Source organism: Chaetura pelagica, unplaced genomic scaffold, assembly GCF_000747805.2.
Source record: "Chaetura pelagica isolate M959 unplaced genomic scaffold, ChaPel_1.0 scaffold106, whole genome shotgun sequence".
Taxonomy (NCBI): domain Eukaryota; kingdom Metazoa; phylum Chordata; class Aves; order Apodiformes; family Apodidae; genus Chaetura; species Chaetura pelagica.
In genome coordinates this window covers 3092043-3109696 of record NW_009954222.1, presented here as the reverse complement: position 1 = coordinate 3109696, position 17654 = coordinate 3092043, and the positions used below count along the sequence as shown (strand labels likewise).

General features: G+C 36.8%; 1 protein-coding gene across 1 annotated transcript in view; it reads right to left on the bottom strand.

Moving 5' to 3' along the window:
* Positions 1-747: 747 nt before the first annotated feature.
* Positions 748-17654, bottom strand: part of BORA (bora, aurora kinase A activator) — a 19108-nt gene continuing 2201 nt past the window's right edge. The window contains 12 exon segments of the mRNA XM_010003512.1: positions 748-988; positions 2404-2535; positions 2911-3512; positions 4773-4926; positions 6284-6501; positions 7834-7890; positions 8511-8576; positions 9798-9879; positions 12349-12394; positions 15724-15830; positions 16927-17128; positions 17603-17637. Coding sequence (XP_010001814.1) covers positions 803-988; positions 2404-2535; positions 2911-3512; positions 4773-4926; positions 6284-6501; positions 7834-7890; positions 8511-8576; positions 9798-9879; positions 12349-12394; positions 15724-15830; positions 16927-17128; positions 17603-17637 — 1887 coding nt within the window. The 3' untranslated portion in view covers positions 748-802.

Sequence of the window (17654 nt, the reverse complement as noted above, 5' to 3'; positions counted from 1 at the left end):
GTTTTCATACAGCTGTTCACAAGGAAACCTTAATTAAAAGGACTAGCCTGGTATTCAAATCAAAACACCTATATTTTAACAGTTTTCATTCTGCTATAAAACATACATGTATTCCACAGACCCATTTCTGGAACTCTAGTTTTATTCTTTCCTAGTGAAAGTCACAGGTGAGTTTCATCACTGTTACTTTAGGCTGACACTGACAGACACTCTCCCCTCTCCTGCTTCCCCAACCCTGCTCTCATGACAGCCCCAGCATTTCACTTCTGCCCAGTAAACTTTCTTAGTACCAGTGCTAGTATTCCTGAAGCCACACGATTAATCTGACTGGAGAAAAGGCAATCTAAAGCTAATACTCCCTTCCTTCCTCTCTCCCCCAAAGAAAAAACTCCCTTATGCCTGTAGGATTTGTGTCTTAAAATATAGGTGTTTTTGCAGTTACATTGGTTCCTATGCAGGTTAGCCTATGTTTGCTCAGCTGTCTAAAATACTCCTCTTATAGCTGAAGTTAATGTCCAAACTTTCAGAAGAGGGCTCCTCAAATGAAACAGTTCTGAAAAAGCACTATGGTTTCTTTGTACCTAGTCTAGCAGACTTGATTTTCAAAAGGATCACTTAATGATACCAGTAAGTTTGTTATTAAGACCTGAAGAACCCCACGTTTTTAAAAAACTCCCTTAATATACACAAATTTATTACAATCACATTAAAAAAAAGCAAAAAAGTATGTATAATCCAGGTAAATGAGGTCATATATATGTAAATTTATTTGCTAACACAACTGAAGTTCTCCATCAGAAAACTACATACCATTTTTGTGAAATCCCTGAACTTGATTTTCATTTTTATGTTTCCAGGCAGAAATGTTGCAAGTTGCATTTTGACCAAATACTGTACTATGTATTTTTGCTTTTTGGAAACAGGATTGCTTCTCTGGAGATTTTGCTCTCAGCAACTGATGGTCCTTATGGTTTAAAACAGAACACTCCTAGGTTAACAAGGAAAAGTTAATTTTTAAAACCATTTTCACAAATAATCCCTGAAAGAAACATGATCCAAACTTACTATCTGAAAATTTCAAGTTACAGTCAGTACCTTAGCCTCCCAGCTCTCCCCTTCTGAAATGAAAAGAAATTAAAGGTAATGTTTTCTCTGCACAAATCTTTGAGATGTGCTGCCAGCAAGAACCTCCTTTCAGATCACATGCTCCGAATGAATGATAATGTCAGCGTTTTTTTCTTCGAATTTTCTGAGGGTTCTCAGTTGTGAATGAAGCTCTTAATGCCGCCACACTTACATCCCAATCCAAAATGCAAAGTTTGGATTAGTCAGGGTCTAGCAATCGAAAGACTAGCAGAGGGAGAAGAGAGCTACATGGCACTGGTGAGTCTCTAGGACACACTGGATATTACACAACTCATTCTGATCAATACATTCACACATATAATCCACGTCCAAGAGAATGGCTGATGGAAGACCTCAGAGTAGATGGGTATTTTTAGAAGTTAAAAACAAAACATCCATCTATTCTTCCTGTGAAGGCACTCTTAAAGGAGCAGAGTTTAAAATGTGATGTCTATGGTCTACAATGTACCATCAATCTCTTTTTACCTTGGCAGAGGAGTGGCTATTAGCATTTCAAATACAGCATTGAAGTCAGGATTGAATGGGCTTGACTTATTTTATAATCTGGTACTACTGGTCAATACTGTCTCCCCTTCAGAATATAATGACACTAAATAGTAGACCATAAACTATTAAGTTTATATGACTGTAAGACCATAATTAACAAGTAAGAGGAGATGAACTTTACTCTCTCCTCCAAAGAAATAAGCATTTCCATTCTCTGGAAGAAGTAGAACTCATTTCCATCAATCACAAGAATAAGAGCTTGGGAGTCTTGCCAGATATGTACTGTTTTCTGTTGATAGGTCAAAGATCTTGTACTAAAAAGACTGTACCCAAGCTTAAAATTTCCCACCAAATCAGTATGCCAGGTATGGTCCAGAAAACTTGAGGCTAGTTTACGAAAGGAAGTGGCAGAGAATTTTTCCCAGAAAACATGCTTCTCCCAGGGCCCACGTTTAAAAACTTGGCAATAAAAAAACTCAAACAGAAAGAACAACAATATATTAGAAGCCGTGAGCAGCCTCAAAACCTCAGTTTCCTCTGAAACAACCTTTACTGTTCTCATAGAACACATTATTTTACTGTCAATTTACAGTATTTGTCCTGTGATTAGTCTTCGTTTTCAACATAATGCTTGAAATGATGCCACGTTAACATGCTATTATCCCCTAACGATATTTTCCCTCACTCAAGCTCTCTGAAATGGAATAAAACAGAGAACAAATGCTTTAGATGGGAAGTGTATCACTTTTGTGTCACAATTTAAACTCCTACCTTTGTTCTTAGAAGCTGAGATTTATTCTGAAACACATTAGTGTTCATATCATTTTCTCTGCAACTGTTTTCAGCCCCCGCAGAATCCATAATGCTGCTTCCACATGTCTGTGTATTATAACCACTGTCCACCTGGAATCAAGAAGAAGGGCTTTAAAAACGTGCTGCAATTTTTTGCAAATTAACCCCTCAGATTCTCATACCTCATATGCCTTGCAGTTGATTTACAGAACTTAAACCAACAAACCAGCTACCATCAGTCAAAAGCAAATTGTGAATGGGCCTGTCAGAATTATTTTAGGTTGAGTAAAACGTGTTACTGTACACAGTAACATAAAAATGCTGACTTCACTGAGAGGATAAAGGGGATGGGAAGGAATAAAATTCACAACACAACACACATCACACCCAGTAAGATCCACCAATTACTTCAAGAACAGTTTATATACTAAAAGTTAATATGTTGAGCTGAATCTTACAGCGAAGCAAAGAAAGTTCAGTTTTTACCTGAATACTACTGCTGTCACAAGGAAGTGCACTGCTTTCTGCAAGAGGTGACATGCACATGCGAGAGTTTTCAATGCTGAAAGTAATCCCTGTCATAAAACTGGTCATTGGTGCATTGCTGTTGCCAACTGTTTCTTTTATCCAAGTGTTCTCCTCTGACACTTCAGCTGCATCAGCCATATCTACAGTATTATTTTCCTTTGAGCCTTCTATAGCCTGAAATGATGACAACCTTTGATGACAAGTTTCTGTGTGATCTGGTGCAATAGACACAGTTGCTACAACGAGATGTGTACCATGTGCAAAAGTATCACTGTCTTGCTGACGTACGTTTATTCCCTTATCCATTTCTGGGAACAGAGCTTCTGCTGGAGAAGCATTTTCCTTGTCTTCCTCATCCTCACTGTGATTCTCAACTGCAACTGGTATTCTGATGACAGAAGTCTGATACTGTGCAGTTCCTCGACATGCTCCAAGCCTCATGGGTGAACAATTTTTAATTGGAGAGCAACCATCTATATAAGGACTTCTTGTATTTGAGGGTGTCATTCTATTTGAGGAAGAAGGAATATCTGGAGAACGAAATGTAAATTGTCTTTGGTCTGTAAAAAACAACAAGGTTATTCTATTAGATGGTGGAGTTGAAGTCATCATCCTCAAAGACCCAAAGTCCTTTGAATAATTATAGCCAAGTACACAGTATTTCACTGACCACTGTCTCTTGGCTTGAAGGCCTTTTAAAAAAGTTAAACAAATAACCAAAAAAACCTCCACAAAACCTGCCACCACCACAAAGCCAAAAAATATCAAGACATTTAAAGTATTATGGTAAAGGCAGAGTTGTATCCCATTTTTACCACCAACTTGCTGTACCAGAGGCCTTGAATTTTCAAATGCCACTACCACACAGTGTTCACAGGAAAATGAGCAAAGGATGTTTCCACGGCTTTTTTTTTTTTTTTCTGAACAAATACAAATGAAGCATTTTACAGGCATTAAAAAAAAATAAAATGGGGTAGCTAAATAGTTTTCAAGAAAAATCAAACAAGTGGGTAAACACCTATGCTATGTCCACATATAATGGTGTTGAAATACCACCAGGCTAATCAGATAAAAAGAATGAATTAAACATGCCCTTAAGCCTTTCCACACAATGGATGAAACATGAAATAATGACATTTTCTAAACCAATGGGAATACAAGATGATTGTGATTTCTTCACAATTAGATATAAGGAAGTCAGACAAAATATAAGGAAGAAATTAATGACTATGAGACACTGGAACAAGTTGGCCAGTGAGGTGGTAGATGCCTCCTCCCTGGAAACATTCACAGTCAGGTTGGAGAGGGCATTGAGCAACCTGATCTAGTTGAAGATGTCCCTGCTCACTGCAGCGTGGTTGGACTAGATGACCTTTAAAGGTCCTTTCCAACCCAGAACATTCTGTGATTCTTCACTAGTCAGTTTAATTTCAAATAATCTTGACTATCACATGATCTGAAAACTCAAGGTAAACACTCTTTGTCCAATTAAAATGCTTCAGGTTGGGCCAAATCAATTGTGACCTGACTTAGTTCAAGAATATGGCTTTGAAACCCTTCTTCACACTAGATTAACCCTTTTAATATTTTTAATTCCTATTAGGTCTCAATTCCTTCCTCTAAAGCATTCTTCCTAGCTATTTTTGCAAGCAGATACATGTCACTGTTTCACATCACTAAGATATTTTACTGCTAAAACAGTAAATGTTTAGCACAGGACACTGCTGGTCTCCAAACAGAAACAAGTTCTAGTAAGAAGGCAGCAGGTTTTTTATAATCAAAATATATACATCAAAAAAGAAGAATACATGAAACCATACCTGACAGAGGTGTCTGTCTTATGTGAAAAGCAATTGGTGAAAAAGTAGGAGAACCATTATGTGCAGGAGATCCCTCTGGAAACGGGGGACTGGTTATACTTCCCAGACTATAAGTCCTTGTACCTCCCTGAATAGGGCTTGATGAAAACTGACCCTTCGGTTAAAAAAAAAAAATTAAAAAAAAAGAATCATAAGCCAAAAAAATAATTTAAAAAAAGAGCATATTTTCTGGTCAACTTTGACCAATATGCACATATAAAAGTTTTCTAATTAAAAACCTTAGTATAGCAGTGCAAAGAAAAACCAATCCTGTACAATGACAATCTCTATCAGTAATTTAGCTTAAACATTCCAGTTACAACTCTTCATTTGGACTTTATACCTGCACATAAGAGAAGAGCAATTGTCTCAAACTGTCACATAATACCAACTAGGGCTATAATACCCATTATATTTAAGAATATGAGAAGCCAAAACAGGGAATTAATGCTATCTTTCCTTAGTATATAGTATTTAATCTCCATTTCTTAAACATACTATGGAAGATGGAAAGATAGCCACTATTTATATTTTAATGGAATCCATATTATCCTAATTATTGAACTCAGCAGCAAACAAAATAATTTTCCTTAAGAGAATAGGTGTGATCTTGCTTAAGTGTATGGTGCAAAAAGTCCCTTCTAGCAGTATAATTATGTTGTAGGAATTCTTTACTAGATTATCATAGTGAGGCCTTTTTTTTTATTTTTTTAAGCTACACTCTTGCTGGGATAACTTTTTGCCATGTACTTCAGCCACCAAACAGATGAAACCACACCACACCTATGCTATGTCAACCTGGGAATAAATTCATCTCACTTAACTGAAAAAAGAGACTTATCGTTCTGGGTTCTAATAACAGTTAATTGATCTGCAATCCATGGAAAAGAAAAAAGCATATTTAGCACTGCATTCAAAGATCCACAAGTCATTTCTACCACAAATGAGTTTATGAGCCATAAGGGAAATTATATCACCTGTTCACATCAACTAGTATTTTAGACAGCAGTTTGTGGATTTAAACAGGCCTTTTCTTGGTATACACATTTTATGAATAAAAAAGGTTTCAACACGTTTCAGCAAGTTTTGCGTATGCAATAATTCCTGCTTCCTTTTCATAATACAAAATGAAAGCATAATTCCTTCTACACCAAACAATAGCAGCACAACACAATAATTTGATACAATAAAGTCAGTAATATTCTTTCAAAACTCTTTTTTGTCTACATAATTTTCTGAATTTGGAATTTGAAAAAAACAAACAAACAAAAATCCTCTATCATAAAGCAGTGGTAGCTAATCACAAACATGGTTGTTCCTCTTGTGAAGTCTGTTGGAACATGGTACAGCCTGCTTGAACTAGAAGATCTTCAAGCTCCCTTCCAACCTAAAACCATTCTATGATTCTATGAAGAACTACTCTTGTGCTAGCTAAGTCACATCCCAGCCAACTCCCAAAAGAGATAACTTACAGAACTAGATGTTTCCAGAGGGCTTCTGCACCGGACTGGAGATATGTCAATTGAACAAAGCACTCCAAGTTGCTGACTACCACATGGACTACGCAAAGAAGGGGATAAACACTCTGATACACTTCCATTCTCTTCTAAAAACAGTTTTCTTCTGAGTGATGAAGAGCTCAGATTTTCTGGGGACTGATCTGCAAATTCATCAGTTCTAAAATATTCACCTAGAAATGTGGAGAAGTAATTTCCAATAAAAATGCAAGGAAAAAAATAATCTTCCACTATGGAGGCATATATAACAAAATTAAAACATGCAATCCAATTTACCAATACAGCAAGGAATTAATCTAATTTAGGCACCTATTCCAAAGGACCATTTATCATTACAAGAAGTCCACTCTGCCTACCAAGATTCCACTTTTGTCTACCATCCTTTAATACTAAAGTCTGCACTTTAAAAAATTATGCAAAATATGGCTAGCATCTACTTACCAGCCTTCTTCCAAAACTGTATTATTCTTCACATTTGAGTTGTGAATAAGAAATTACTATACTACCCAAGCAAGAGGAGACCCCTTTTCAGGTCTCCCATATGTGTTGATGATCATGGTGACTGATATCAAAAGGCAAACCAGATTCTACTCTAAAAAAGTCAAAGCAGTTAGCAGTTTACAGTAAAAGAGCACACAGATCTTAGCAAAGACCCATTAAAATACGCTGAGAGTTACTAGATTATTTTAATTTTTTGTCCTTGTCTTCTTCCAATTTCATATCTATTGTAAGAGAATAAAGTTTTCATGAATTCACTAACTATTCACTGATTGAAGTATTTGTTAAGATCAAACACCAAAGCAACAGATTTGGTTCTGCTGTAATTTTGATGACCCCTATGCAGGATTGTGTACGTCAACACCAGAATAGCAGCATGTAGCCAAAAACCTGAGCTGGCTATGCCCACTATTCCCATATTTGAACTGTAAGATCAGGCCTTTCCAGCCTCTTGCCTGAAGAAGATGGCAGCAGTTGCTTGATATAGCAGTTACAATCAGACAGTTAATTTGGACAGTTAATTTCCTACTCAGAGATAATGGCTTTTTTGCCATCACACACATTCTAATCACTGCCATGGTTTCAGTTAAATTAAAGGCACAGAATTACAGCATACCTTTGCTCAGGGCAAGGTTGGGCTATAAGCCCCATGGCTAGCAATCTAAGTCAAACAGCTCTGCTAAGTTAAATAATTGCTTTATTTGGGGCATGCATGGAGGCATGTGTCTTTTGCTAATTATCTTTTGTGCATTCAAAATTGTTAAGCAATTTCCAATTGCCCTCTGTATCCTTCCTCTTTTATCTTTATATCTACACTCAAATAATATAATTAAGTCAGATGTCCCATGCAACATGCAATAACTATTTACAACACATACATAAAACTTTCATTCACACATTAGGTTTTCAGTATTTCTTAAGACAAAAAAAAACACAACAGCAAACAATACAAAACCAAGTTTTCTATTTAGACTTCCATGATTAAATGTAGATACTATGTGACATACCCAGTATTTTCTCTAGATTAAAATCCACTGGCAAAGACAGTACTGTCTGACAAGAAGCTGCAACAAATAAAACCAGTAAAATTAGCTCCCAGTGACCTTTTACTAAAACTGTAGAAACAAAAATTCCCTTCCAAATTACATTGCAATTGAGCTACTGAAGTTACAGTTGCAATAAAAGAAAGTGTTAATTAAAGCTAGGATTCTGTTTTGACAACACTATACGCAGCACATTCAGGCCTAGAGATAAAAAAACCAACAAGGGTTGTAACATAAGAGTCTCTAGAAGGGCATTCTTGACTGAGGAGACATCTCTGAAGAAAGGAAGGATGCAAAAGGAAACAGAAGATCACCAAAATACCCTGGAGAAAAACATTCATTTATGTAAAACGAAATAGTTTCACTGAAATAGTTTCATTAAGATGTCCTAAGATGTCTGCTATTTATTTGGCAGAGAAAATAGACAAGAACCTCTGATCCTACATGACTAAACAAATTGCAAAGGTTTCTTGAATGAGAAATGGATATTAAAATTAATAGTACCACACAGTTGAAGAAAAATTATTTCTGCAGGAATACTAACAAAAAGATAATTCCCTTTTGAAATTAAATAGCCATTTTAAAAAGGCTTATTTTGCTTCAGAGAAAGCTTGTAACTTCAGACATTGCCTTTTACTCACCATTGCTTTTCCCAGGCTGCAAAGTCAGCTGTCTTCCAATTGGAGAAATGCTATTTAGATCTATGGCTGTAAAACAGGTAAGAATTTCAACTGAAGCATGTATTGCATATGGTTTTGAAACTTAGCAGCATTAAGTTATAATGTTTAATACAACTACACAATTTTGCAACAAAGTTTGGAAGAGATTAGAAAAGGAGTACTGAAAAAAGATAACCATTTTAGCTAATCAAGAGAATTTCAGCACTTTTTTATTCAAAAAAAGCTTAGTGAAGTAGCATCAGCACTGCGCAAATCTTAAGTTTCCTGCAGTCTACTCTAAATTTTTAAAACAAACTCAGTTTATGCTTAGCCAAACAGGCTGTGTTCAAGTAAAACACGTTTCCAGAAAAGCATACAGCCTGGACTTGAAGACAGAGATGAAGAATCCATCACTCTCCGCTTTTTATACAGCTAACGTATTAGACATTTTTCTTTCACCGCTCGCTTTTCCAGGTGTAGGATTGTGGCTTATGTTCTCTATCCAAGAAACGACAACCTTACAATCGATAGTTAAAAACACACTATCCAGAAGCTGCAGCTCCTTGATAATTTTTTTTAACAATTTAGCCTTCTTCCAAAACTTGCAAAAAACCCCAAACACTTTGAGAATTTAGAATTTTAGATTTTAAGAATTGCCTACCAAACTTCATAGCTGACATTTGTCCAGCATGTAATCCATTTATTACGTATTCTCTTGGTTATAAATAAACTTTAATGACACCAGGATAATAAAATCTAATAATGGTGTAAACAAAATACACAACCCTATGTAGAACGACAGTGAGCTAGTAGGACAGTGAGAGGACAAGAGGAATTTATATAGCACGTAAAGGTAGAAAAATATGGAACTCAGTTTCCCATTTACTTATATTGGCAGGAAAGCAATCAGATTTAAGTCAGACATGCAGCTATCAGAAGAAAAGAGCAAAGTAAAAGACTTGGCTATTACCAGAACTGAAAGAGCAAAGTTGTGTATGTAAATTAAGCTGGTTGAAAACAGGCTGTAAAGGGAAAAAGATTTAAGAACAGGAATAAAAAACTAATGAAAAAGGAAAAATTATGAAATATTTTGGATGAATAAATTATTTTTCAACAAAGAAAGCACTTTGAGAGAAAAGCTAAAAATCTATCAGTTGTGCCATCTTTTATCACTGGTTCTTAACATTGAAATGGAGGTTAGTAAAAATTATGCTTGCTAACTCCTCCAAAAGCTAGATACATTAGGGTGGACACAGTAAACCAACTTACATTTAGTTGAATTAAACTGAGACATTTGCTTGCCTTCATGTTGAATCCAAGGAGAAGGAACTATAAGACTTTTTGTGAAAAACTAGAGCAAAACAGAAACAAACCATCTTAACACTTGTAAAAATTGGAGATGTTCAAATTTAGATTAGTACCCTGAACAAGAAAAAAAAAAAAGTTGTATCTCTTGCTACTCTCATATCTCCACTTTAATAATTTTAACTCTTCCTTCCCCAAAACCTATGTTTTTATCCCTTATATTCAAAATATATTTCCTTATTTCAAGCTCAAAGAGATTAAGGAAAAAAATTTGATTTGAAGACCCCCATGTTCTTTATGGCATATACCATGTCATAACTTTCAAGTCTGCAGAGTGAAAATTGTATAAAAGTTTCACTTAGAACTAATTACTGATTTAGAAATTTGAATTCTCCCTACCATACTTACTGCACTGTAGTTCAACATAATTCTTTTCAAATTTTCAGTTTGCTAAACAGTTGTATTTTGACAATTGAGCTATTTTACAGACAAGAGATGCTGCAGTAACAGTAGGAGAAATGGACAACCAAAACTGTTCCGCACTACCATTAGTGTATTTGGCTAAACTGGCTAGCAGTGAAACATGCTACGGGACCTGATAGGATTCACCCATGGGTCCTGAGGGAGCTGGTGGATGAAGAGGGAAGAGATGCCATCCAGAGGGACCTTGACAGGCTGGAGAGGTGGGCCAGTGCCAACCTCATGAAGCTCAACAAGGCCAAGTGCAAGGTGCTGCACCTGGGTTGGCATAATCCCAGGCAAAAATACAGGCTGGGGGAAGAATGGCTGGAAAGCAGTCCTGGGGAGAAGGCCTTGGGAGTAGTAGTTGATGAGAAGCTCGACATGAACTGCCAGTGTGTGCTCAGCCCAGAGAGCCAAACACATCCTGGGCTGCATCAAAAGAAGTGCAGCCAGCAGGGCCAGGGAGGTGATTCTGCCCCTCTACTCTGCTCTGTGCAGACCCCACCTGGAATACTGTGTACAGCTCTGGTGCCCTCAGCACAAGATATAGACCTCTTGGAGAGGGTCCAGAGAAGGGCCACCAAGATGATCAAAGGCCTGGAGCACCTCTCCTATGAAAACAGGCTGAGCTGGGGCTGTTCAGCCTAGAGAAGGGAAGGCTCTGGGGAAGACCTTATAGCAGCCTTCCAGTACTTGCAAGGAGCTACAGGAAAGCTGGGGAGGGGCTTTTCACCAGGGAAGACAGTGATAGGACAAGGGGTAATGGTTTTAAACTGAGAGAGGGGAGATTTAGGTTAGATATTGGGAAGAAATTCTTCCCTGTAAGGGTGGTGAGGAACTGGAATGGGTTGCCCAGGGAGGTTGTGGAAGCCCCCTCCCTGGAGGTGTTTATGGCCAGGTTGGATGAGGTTTTATGCAACCTGGTCTAGTGGTAGGGTTCCCTGCTGATGGCAGGGGTTTTGGAACTTGATGATCTTTAAGATCCCTTCCAACCTTAACGATTCTATGATTTATGAGTACTGGTACTTCAGTCCTTTTCTTTGAACGAGAAACTGTATCTGCTGTCACAGCTGCACTCTAGAACACCCTGATGCTGAGGAATGAACGTTATTACATGGCTTTAAGAAACACATGGGAAATCCTTTTCTCACAATAAAAGCAAAACTCAAAGCAAATGAAAAAAAGCCTCAGCTTGAAATGCTCAACTATTAAAGGCAAATTCTATCAGAGACATGATTTCAAGCTGTTCAGCTGCATAATCCACTAGCTTATCCCTCACAAAGAAGAAATATCCTTATTAATGCAGATTTAGAATAACAGAGTATCTTAGGGGCAGGTCAACTACATAGCCCCTTTATGGAATAATGAAATATATTTTTTTGTTTATAAAGACAAACTGATAGCACCATGGTACAACACAAGAAGGTCACTAACACTAAGGCAGACTTGCCTATCAGAGCATTTTGTTGTTTTTTTTAATTGAAGCTGAAACAACATTGAAGAATTCTGAAGATTTTAAACACTTCACTTTTCCTTCCCTGCTAGGCAAATGAATACTAAAAAATTCACTGAAAAATGGATGAAAATAATTACAAGCTACGAGAAAAAAAAGTCTTGCCTTTAACTAAGCAAACTTTGGAAGAAACAAACAAAAAATAATCAATAAAGTTCTGCTATACTTTTTAAAAATGTAATAAAAGACGCTAAGTTACATAACACTATCGGTTACTGTAAACCCAAAACACTCAATCATTATTTTAACCTTAAATTAACTACTTCTAAGAGTTATCCTATGGCTATATTCCCACTAGCCAAGCAACATGAAAGAAAAAATCCGATGTTTTAACCTACAGGTGTGTGAAAGAAGATGGGAAGAAAAAGATCATGTGGATTCCAACAACAACTGCTACGGATGAGGACACAAAATTAATTTCTTACTGACCAGTAAAATATAAAAGGCTTCTAGGTTTTGAAATCCTATAATAAATGTGGATCTTTTATGTAGGAACATAGCTAAAACAAACCAATACTTGATAGTATAAAGTTTTATTACCTCCTCAATGGCTTTTTGCCTTCTGTCTTCTGTCTCTTTATCAATTCTAAGTAACAAATGAAAAACAACTCAATTATCAAAACCACCACATAAAGTCTAACCATGTAATCTTTTACAGATGTTTAAGGGAAGCATTACAAATGAAATCGCACTAAACCCCCATCTTACTGTGGTTTTACTGTTGTGTGCAATAATCTCACACCATAAATTTAGAAATGCACTTTTCAATTACTTTAGATAATTTGAAATAGACCCGTAACATATCTAAGTACTTATCTGTAAATCTTCTATTTCCTCCTGGTATCAACTAGTATTTTTATCTGGACAAAAACTCTATCATAACCGTTCTTCCAAGGTAATCCATTTAGTTATGTTAAATTCATCATATCAATAGATTTTACTATTTAAGTTGTCATGAGATTAGGCTTACAAAGAATCTCACTACAGAATCAAGTAGAATAAAACAACTGAACTGTAAGGAAGAAAAGGGCAACAGAAAATATTCATTGAACGATTCTGTTCTCAAATTCCTGACATAACCCACTTTCCCAGCAGAGTTCCCCCTTTCAAATAACTAGGTCTGCCATGTTTTCTTCAGTTCATGATACAATATTGTGTTTCAGTTTGGATCAATTAACACATTCTCTTATGAATATTCAACATCAATTTAGCTGAATCACGTAACACTTTCATACAAAGTTTGTATACATGAATTACCCTTAAATAATTTTAAAAATCAGAGAACAAACATTATTAACTACACAAACACATGTGGATGTATCTAACACATAAACTTTCCCTCTCAGCCCTTTTTCTTTGATGCTAACCAGACTTTGAATAGATCTGCAATACTTGGGCACACTATCTGCAACTATGTCTACCTAGACAATGCTAAAGGGACAATTCCATGAAGCACCCTGCACAAAATTCAGTTCTTGTATCAAAAAAATAAGCATACAATCATAGTAAATTTATGTATAGTAGATCATGAGTAATAAGCATTATTACAAGCCAGATTCCAGAGAAGAAACAGGGGAACTGGGAAAACAGATCCCACTTGAAGTGCTGTTAAGTGCAGATGTTTTTTCTTAGTGAATAACACCAGGAAAATGTCATATATATTTAACAAGAATAAAAACAAGAAAGTCTTGTTTGTAACTTCAACCCACAGAGCACTTGCAACTGTGACACATAGTATGCAAAATGAAGTACAGATTTTTAAAATATTTAACATATAATAGTATAGCATCAGATTTAGAAGCATTCAGTATCTACCAGTAGAAGCAAAAATGGAAGAGGAAAGTTTTTGGACAAGACTATGTCACTCTGTCTGCTCAATTACTATTTCTCACTGACACAATGTGCCAGAAGTTATCCTAATAATTTTATTAAGCAGTGCAATAAACACACACCATGCAGATGATGCCCATTTTACAGAAACAGTAAAACTGCACAAAATCAAGTCTACATGTGATACACACTTTAGAGTTTGCAAAATGTTCTTGAAGTTTTACACTGTGCTGCTACCCAAACTGTTTTCACTACGTAAGTGAGAATTTAGCTTGAAATATGTACACACCAAATTTCTTATGCTCGTGGCTCTGTTCAGCTAAGTGAGAAAACTACTTGTTAAGCATTATTAAAATGGAGTACATAGCTTGTGTAACATTATGCATTGGCTTCAAAAACTCATTTCTTTTATGAAGAACTGTTAATGGCAAGAGCTGTATTTATGACACTTCAGTTTCCGTAGGGCAGTATTTATAAATGGAAATTTAAATCAGTTGCCATACAAAATGCTGGACACAGCAAATCTACACATAGACAAATTAGCCTCCTAGTTAAAGAAAATAAATCATAATAGGTATGAAATAGGGGGGCAGACTGAAAAGACCTGTTGAGACAATACATTTATACCTATAGGCCCTGCCAACAGTCATCATTGGAATTGTCACCCAAGCCATCTAAATTTAAGCCACTTTGTATGTGTCCTAATAGGCTTTCAGAAACAACGTAATCAACTCCATAAAAACGCAAGGCTTTGTAAGATATAAAAAGCATTAGTCTGAAACCTACTGGCTATTAGAGAAAGACCAGGAAACAAACAGATGTTAAGAAAAATACTGCCATTAAGACATAATTATTCACAGATACAGCTGGAGAATTACATTCTGTGTAAATATTTCTGTAGCAAGAGACTAATATTCCTTCTTATACCTCTTCCTATTCAAAAAGGGAGATGTAAGTTCAGTCAGACACTAAGAACAATGGGCCTAATTCACAGTATTTTTTGTTACAATGAGGGTGGTGAAACACTGGAACAGGTTGCCCAGAGAGATGGTAGATTCCCCTGCCCCCCAGAAACATTCAAGGAATGGCTGGATGGAGCTCTAAGCAACCTGATCTAGCTGAAGATGTCCCTGCTTACAGCAGAGGGGACTTTTAAATGTCTCTTCCAACCCAAAACATTCTATGATTCCATGAATATTCATAGGACTTTTGCCCTAAACAGCCCTCTATCTGTGTTTCATTGCACTAATAGGACTTGAAAGTCTTACAGGCATAAACAGGATGGAGGACTGAGAATTGTTTTATATTCAGTTAGTGTTGTGCTTCATGCCACAAGGTGCAACTGTTTGTGAAAGGTCCTATCTACAAAATGTATGTGAGTGTCTATAGGATTCACCACTGTGGTCTTCCCTTAGCTACCTTCACTTGCCACATCATTCTGTACTATTAGTGTATTAAACTATGCCTCAAGATGAGCTGTGAATACCAAGCCTGTTTTACTTACTCATTAGTTTTCCCCATGGAAATTCTTTTCAGAGAGAGGAGAAAGCTAAGATCAGGGTCCCCAGATTATGCCAAGTAACTAGCAGTCTCCTTCTCAAAACAGGAAGCTTACTGGTCTTGCCTCCTACACATTAATTCCGATCTATACCTCTCAAAACTGGCTTTACATAACCCACTTTCCCAGCTCTATCTTTCTGCAAGAGTTCCAAAGACCGAAGAAGCAGCTTCATAGGTCTCAGCATAGAACACTTGGAGAAGATACACTGAGTGTTGTTACAAGGATCAGAAAAGGTAACACATGGTAACAATCTTTGGCAAGACATTTTTTTTTGCTTCTGCTGACTGCTTTCATCTGGCTGTCTTCCAAACTGCACTCGGTGGATCAACTGTTCTTAACATGAAGGAAGAGCCACACACAGGTGGCATCATCTAAGTATTAGATCCGCATTAGAGAAACAGAAAAACCTATGTAACAAAAGTTGAATAATAAGTCTGTCATGCTGTGCTGAAACGTCAATAAAACAAAATAAATGTTCTAGCATTCAAGCTAACTTTACTGCATAAAAACAGATGGGAAGTTACCTAGCATGACTCAAATACATTGCTTGGCGTCGAACATCTTCAGAGTCAATTTCCACAGGATTTATTAGAGCAAGCTGATCAATAGACCATCTAAATTTTCCTGGTGTCTAAAAAAAGAAACAGACATCTTAATGCTTGCTAGTCTAAAAAGATAAAAACAAAATCACAGAAAAAATCTCAATGGACCCATCACTTTCATATAGTTTCTGTCCAAGACAACCAGAAGAGTTTCTATTTAAACTATCTACTTAAAAAAAACATGAGTAAGTCAATCAGGCTTCTTCATCCTGGCAGTGGTACTACAATGATTTATAAGATAATATAAAGTGGAAGGTTATAGCCGATATTTATTACTAACTGAAATTTTAATTTCTTCTCAATTTTTGAGGCCAGATTCACTAGTGACACAGAACTTTGGATAAAATTTAGTTGCTTCTAGATTGCCAAAACTGTGGTTTCATGAAAGTCCAGTGTCAATACCTAACCCAAATAATACCCACACAAATAACAGAACAGCCTTCCTTTTCCCTCACATTTCCAAGACAACTTAGGAGTTGCAACGCCATTGCATCCTGCAGTTTCCCTCAGAATGCCATGCACAGTGCACAACAAAACCCAATTCAGAAAGCAGCTTCAACTCTTTAACACCTAACTACAAAATACTGCTCAAGTATGTCTGAAAAATTACCTATCAAGTGAGCCTTTTTAGTTTCATTGTTACAACACCATCTCTACTGTGAAGAAGAAAATAATTTCAACTGCAAACCAAAATGTAATATACAACTAAAAATGTTATATACACACAAAATCATTAACTTGATTCTGTGAATATGCAAACAGTTTATTACAGAAGTGCACTTATGTTTTACTTGCATCCAGCCTGCTTAGCATATAAGTAGGAAGTGGGACAAGATCACCACATCCATCAATTGCCAACAATTTTGGCACTTAGGGGGTTTATGCTAATCTACTGAAATACCTAATGTCTAAAAAAAAAAAGTAAGTGAGGAAGGTAGGAACACTAAGTGACAACTTTAGTAGTAAAGCAGCTTATTTCTGTAATCAGAAGAAGCAACAAAAGCTACCCAAAATTCTTTGGCTTAGTATATACCTTAAATACACAAAGTAAAATAGACTTTTAAATGCATTTCAAAATATTAGCTGTACATCTGCACAGTTACACAATTAAAGACTAGATCTTACAGATGAGGATTTTGTTGCTTTAAAGATTGAAGGACTGGAGACAATCTGCTCCTGAAGAGTATAATAATCACTTGGACTTTCAAAGGGATTCAGGACTGGGACTCTTCCTGGAGTTTCTGGTGTTATCTGCATTTTAGCTTCTTTTGTGTCACCCATATCAGTATGCTACACCTGGAAGAGAGAGAGAGGAAAAATTAAGAAAGAAAAACAAAGAAGTTTCATTTTGACTTTTTAGGATAATCCTGAAGGCTTCGGAACTACTAAAAACTAAGTTAACTTTGCCTTGGACCTCCTGGCATATGAAGCTGATAAATAAGGCTGATACGAAGAACCACTAGAATAAACAGAACCTATAAAAACGAGAGAAGAAACGACACTTAAAAGGTAATTTTAAAAAAAGAATAAACCACATAACACAATAATCAATCAACAACAAAAAAACCAACCAAACAAAAAAACATACACACACAAAAACAACAAACAGAGGAAGAGAAAAAACGGAGATAAAGCCAAATCTATTCCTGGGGGGCAGCTCACACCCCAAACGCTGCCACTCAAGGGCTTCAGAAAGGAAGAGGCATTCCCGGAAGGCGGGCAGCACCGGGAGGGTCTCCCCCTCAGTCCCCCCAGCCCCGCGTCACCCACGGGCTCAGAAGGAGCCGGCATCCACGGGCCCCCGCCGCTCCCCACCCCGGGCAGCCGCAGAACCTTCTGGCACCGGGCAGCAC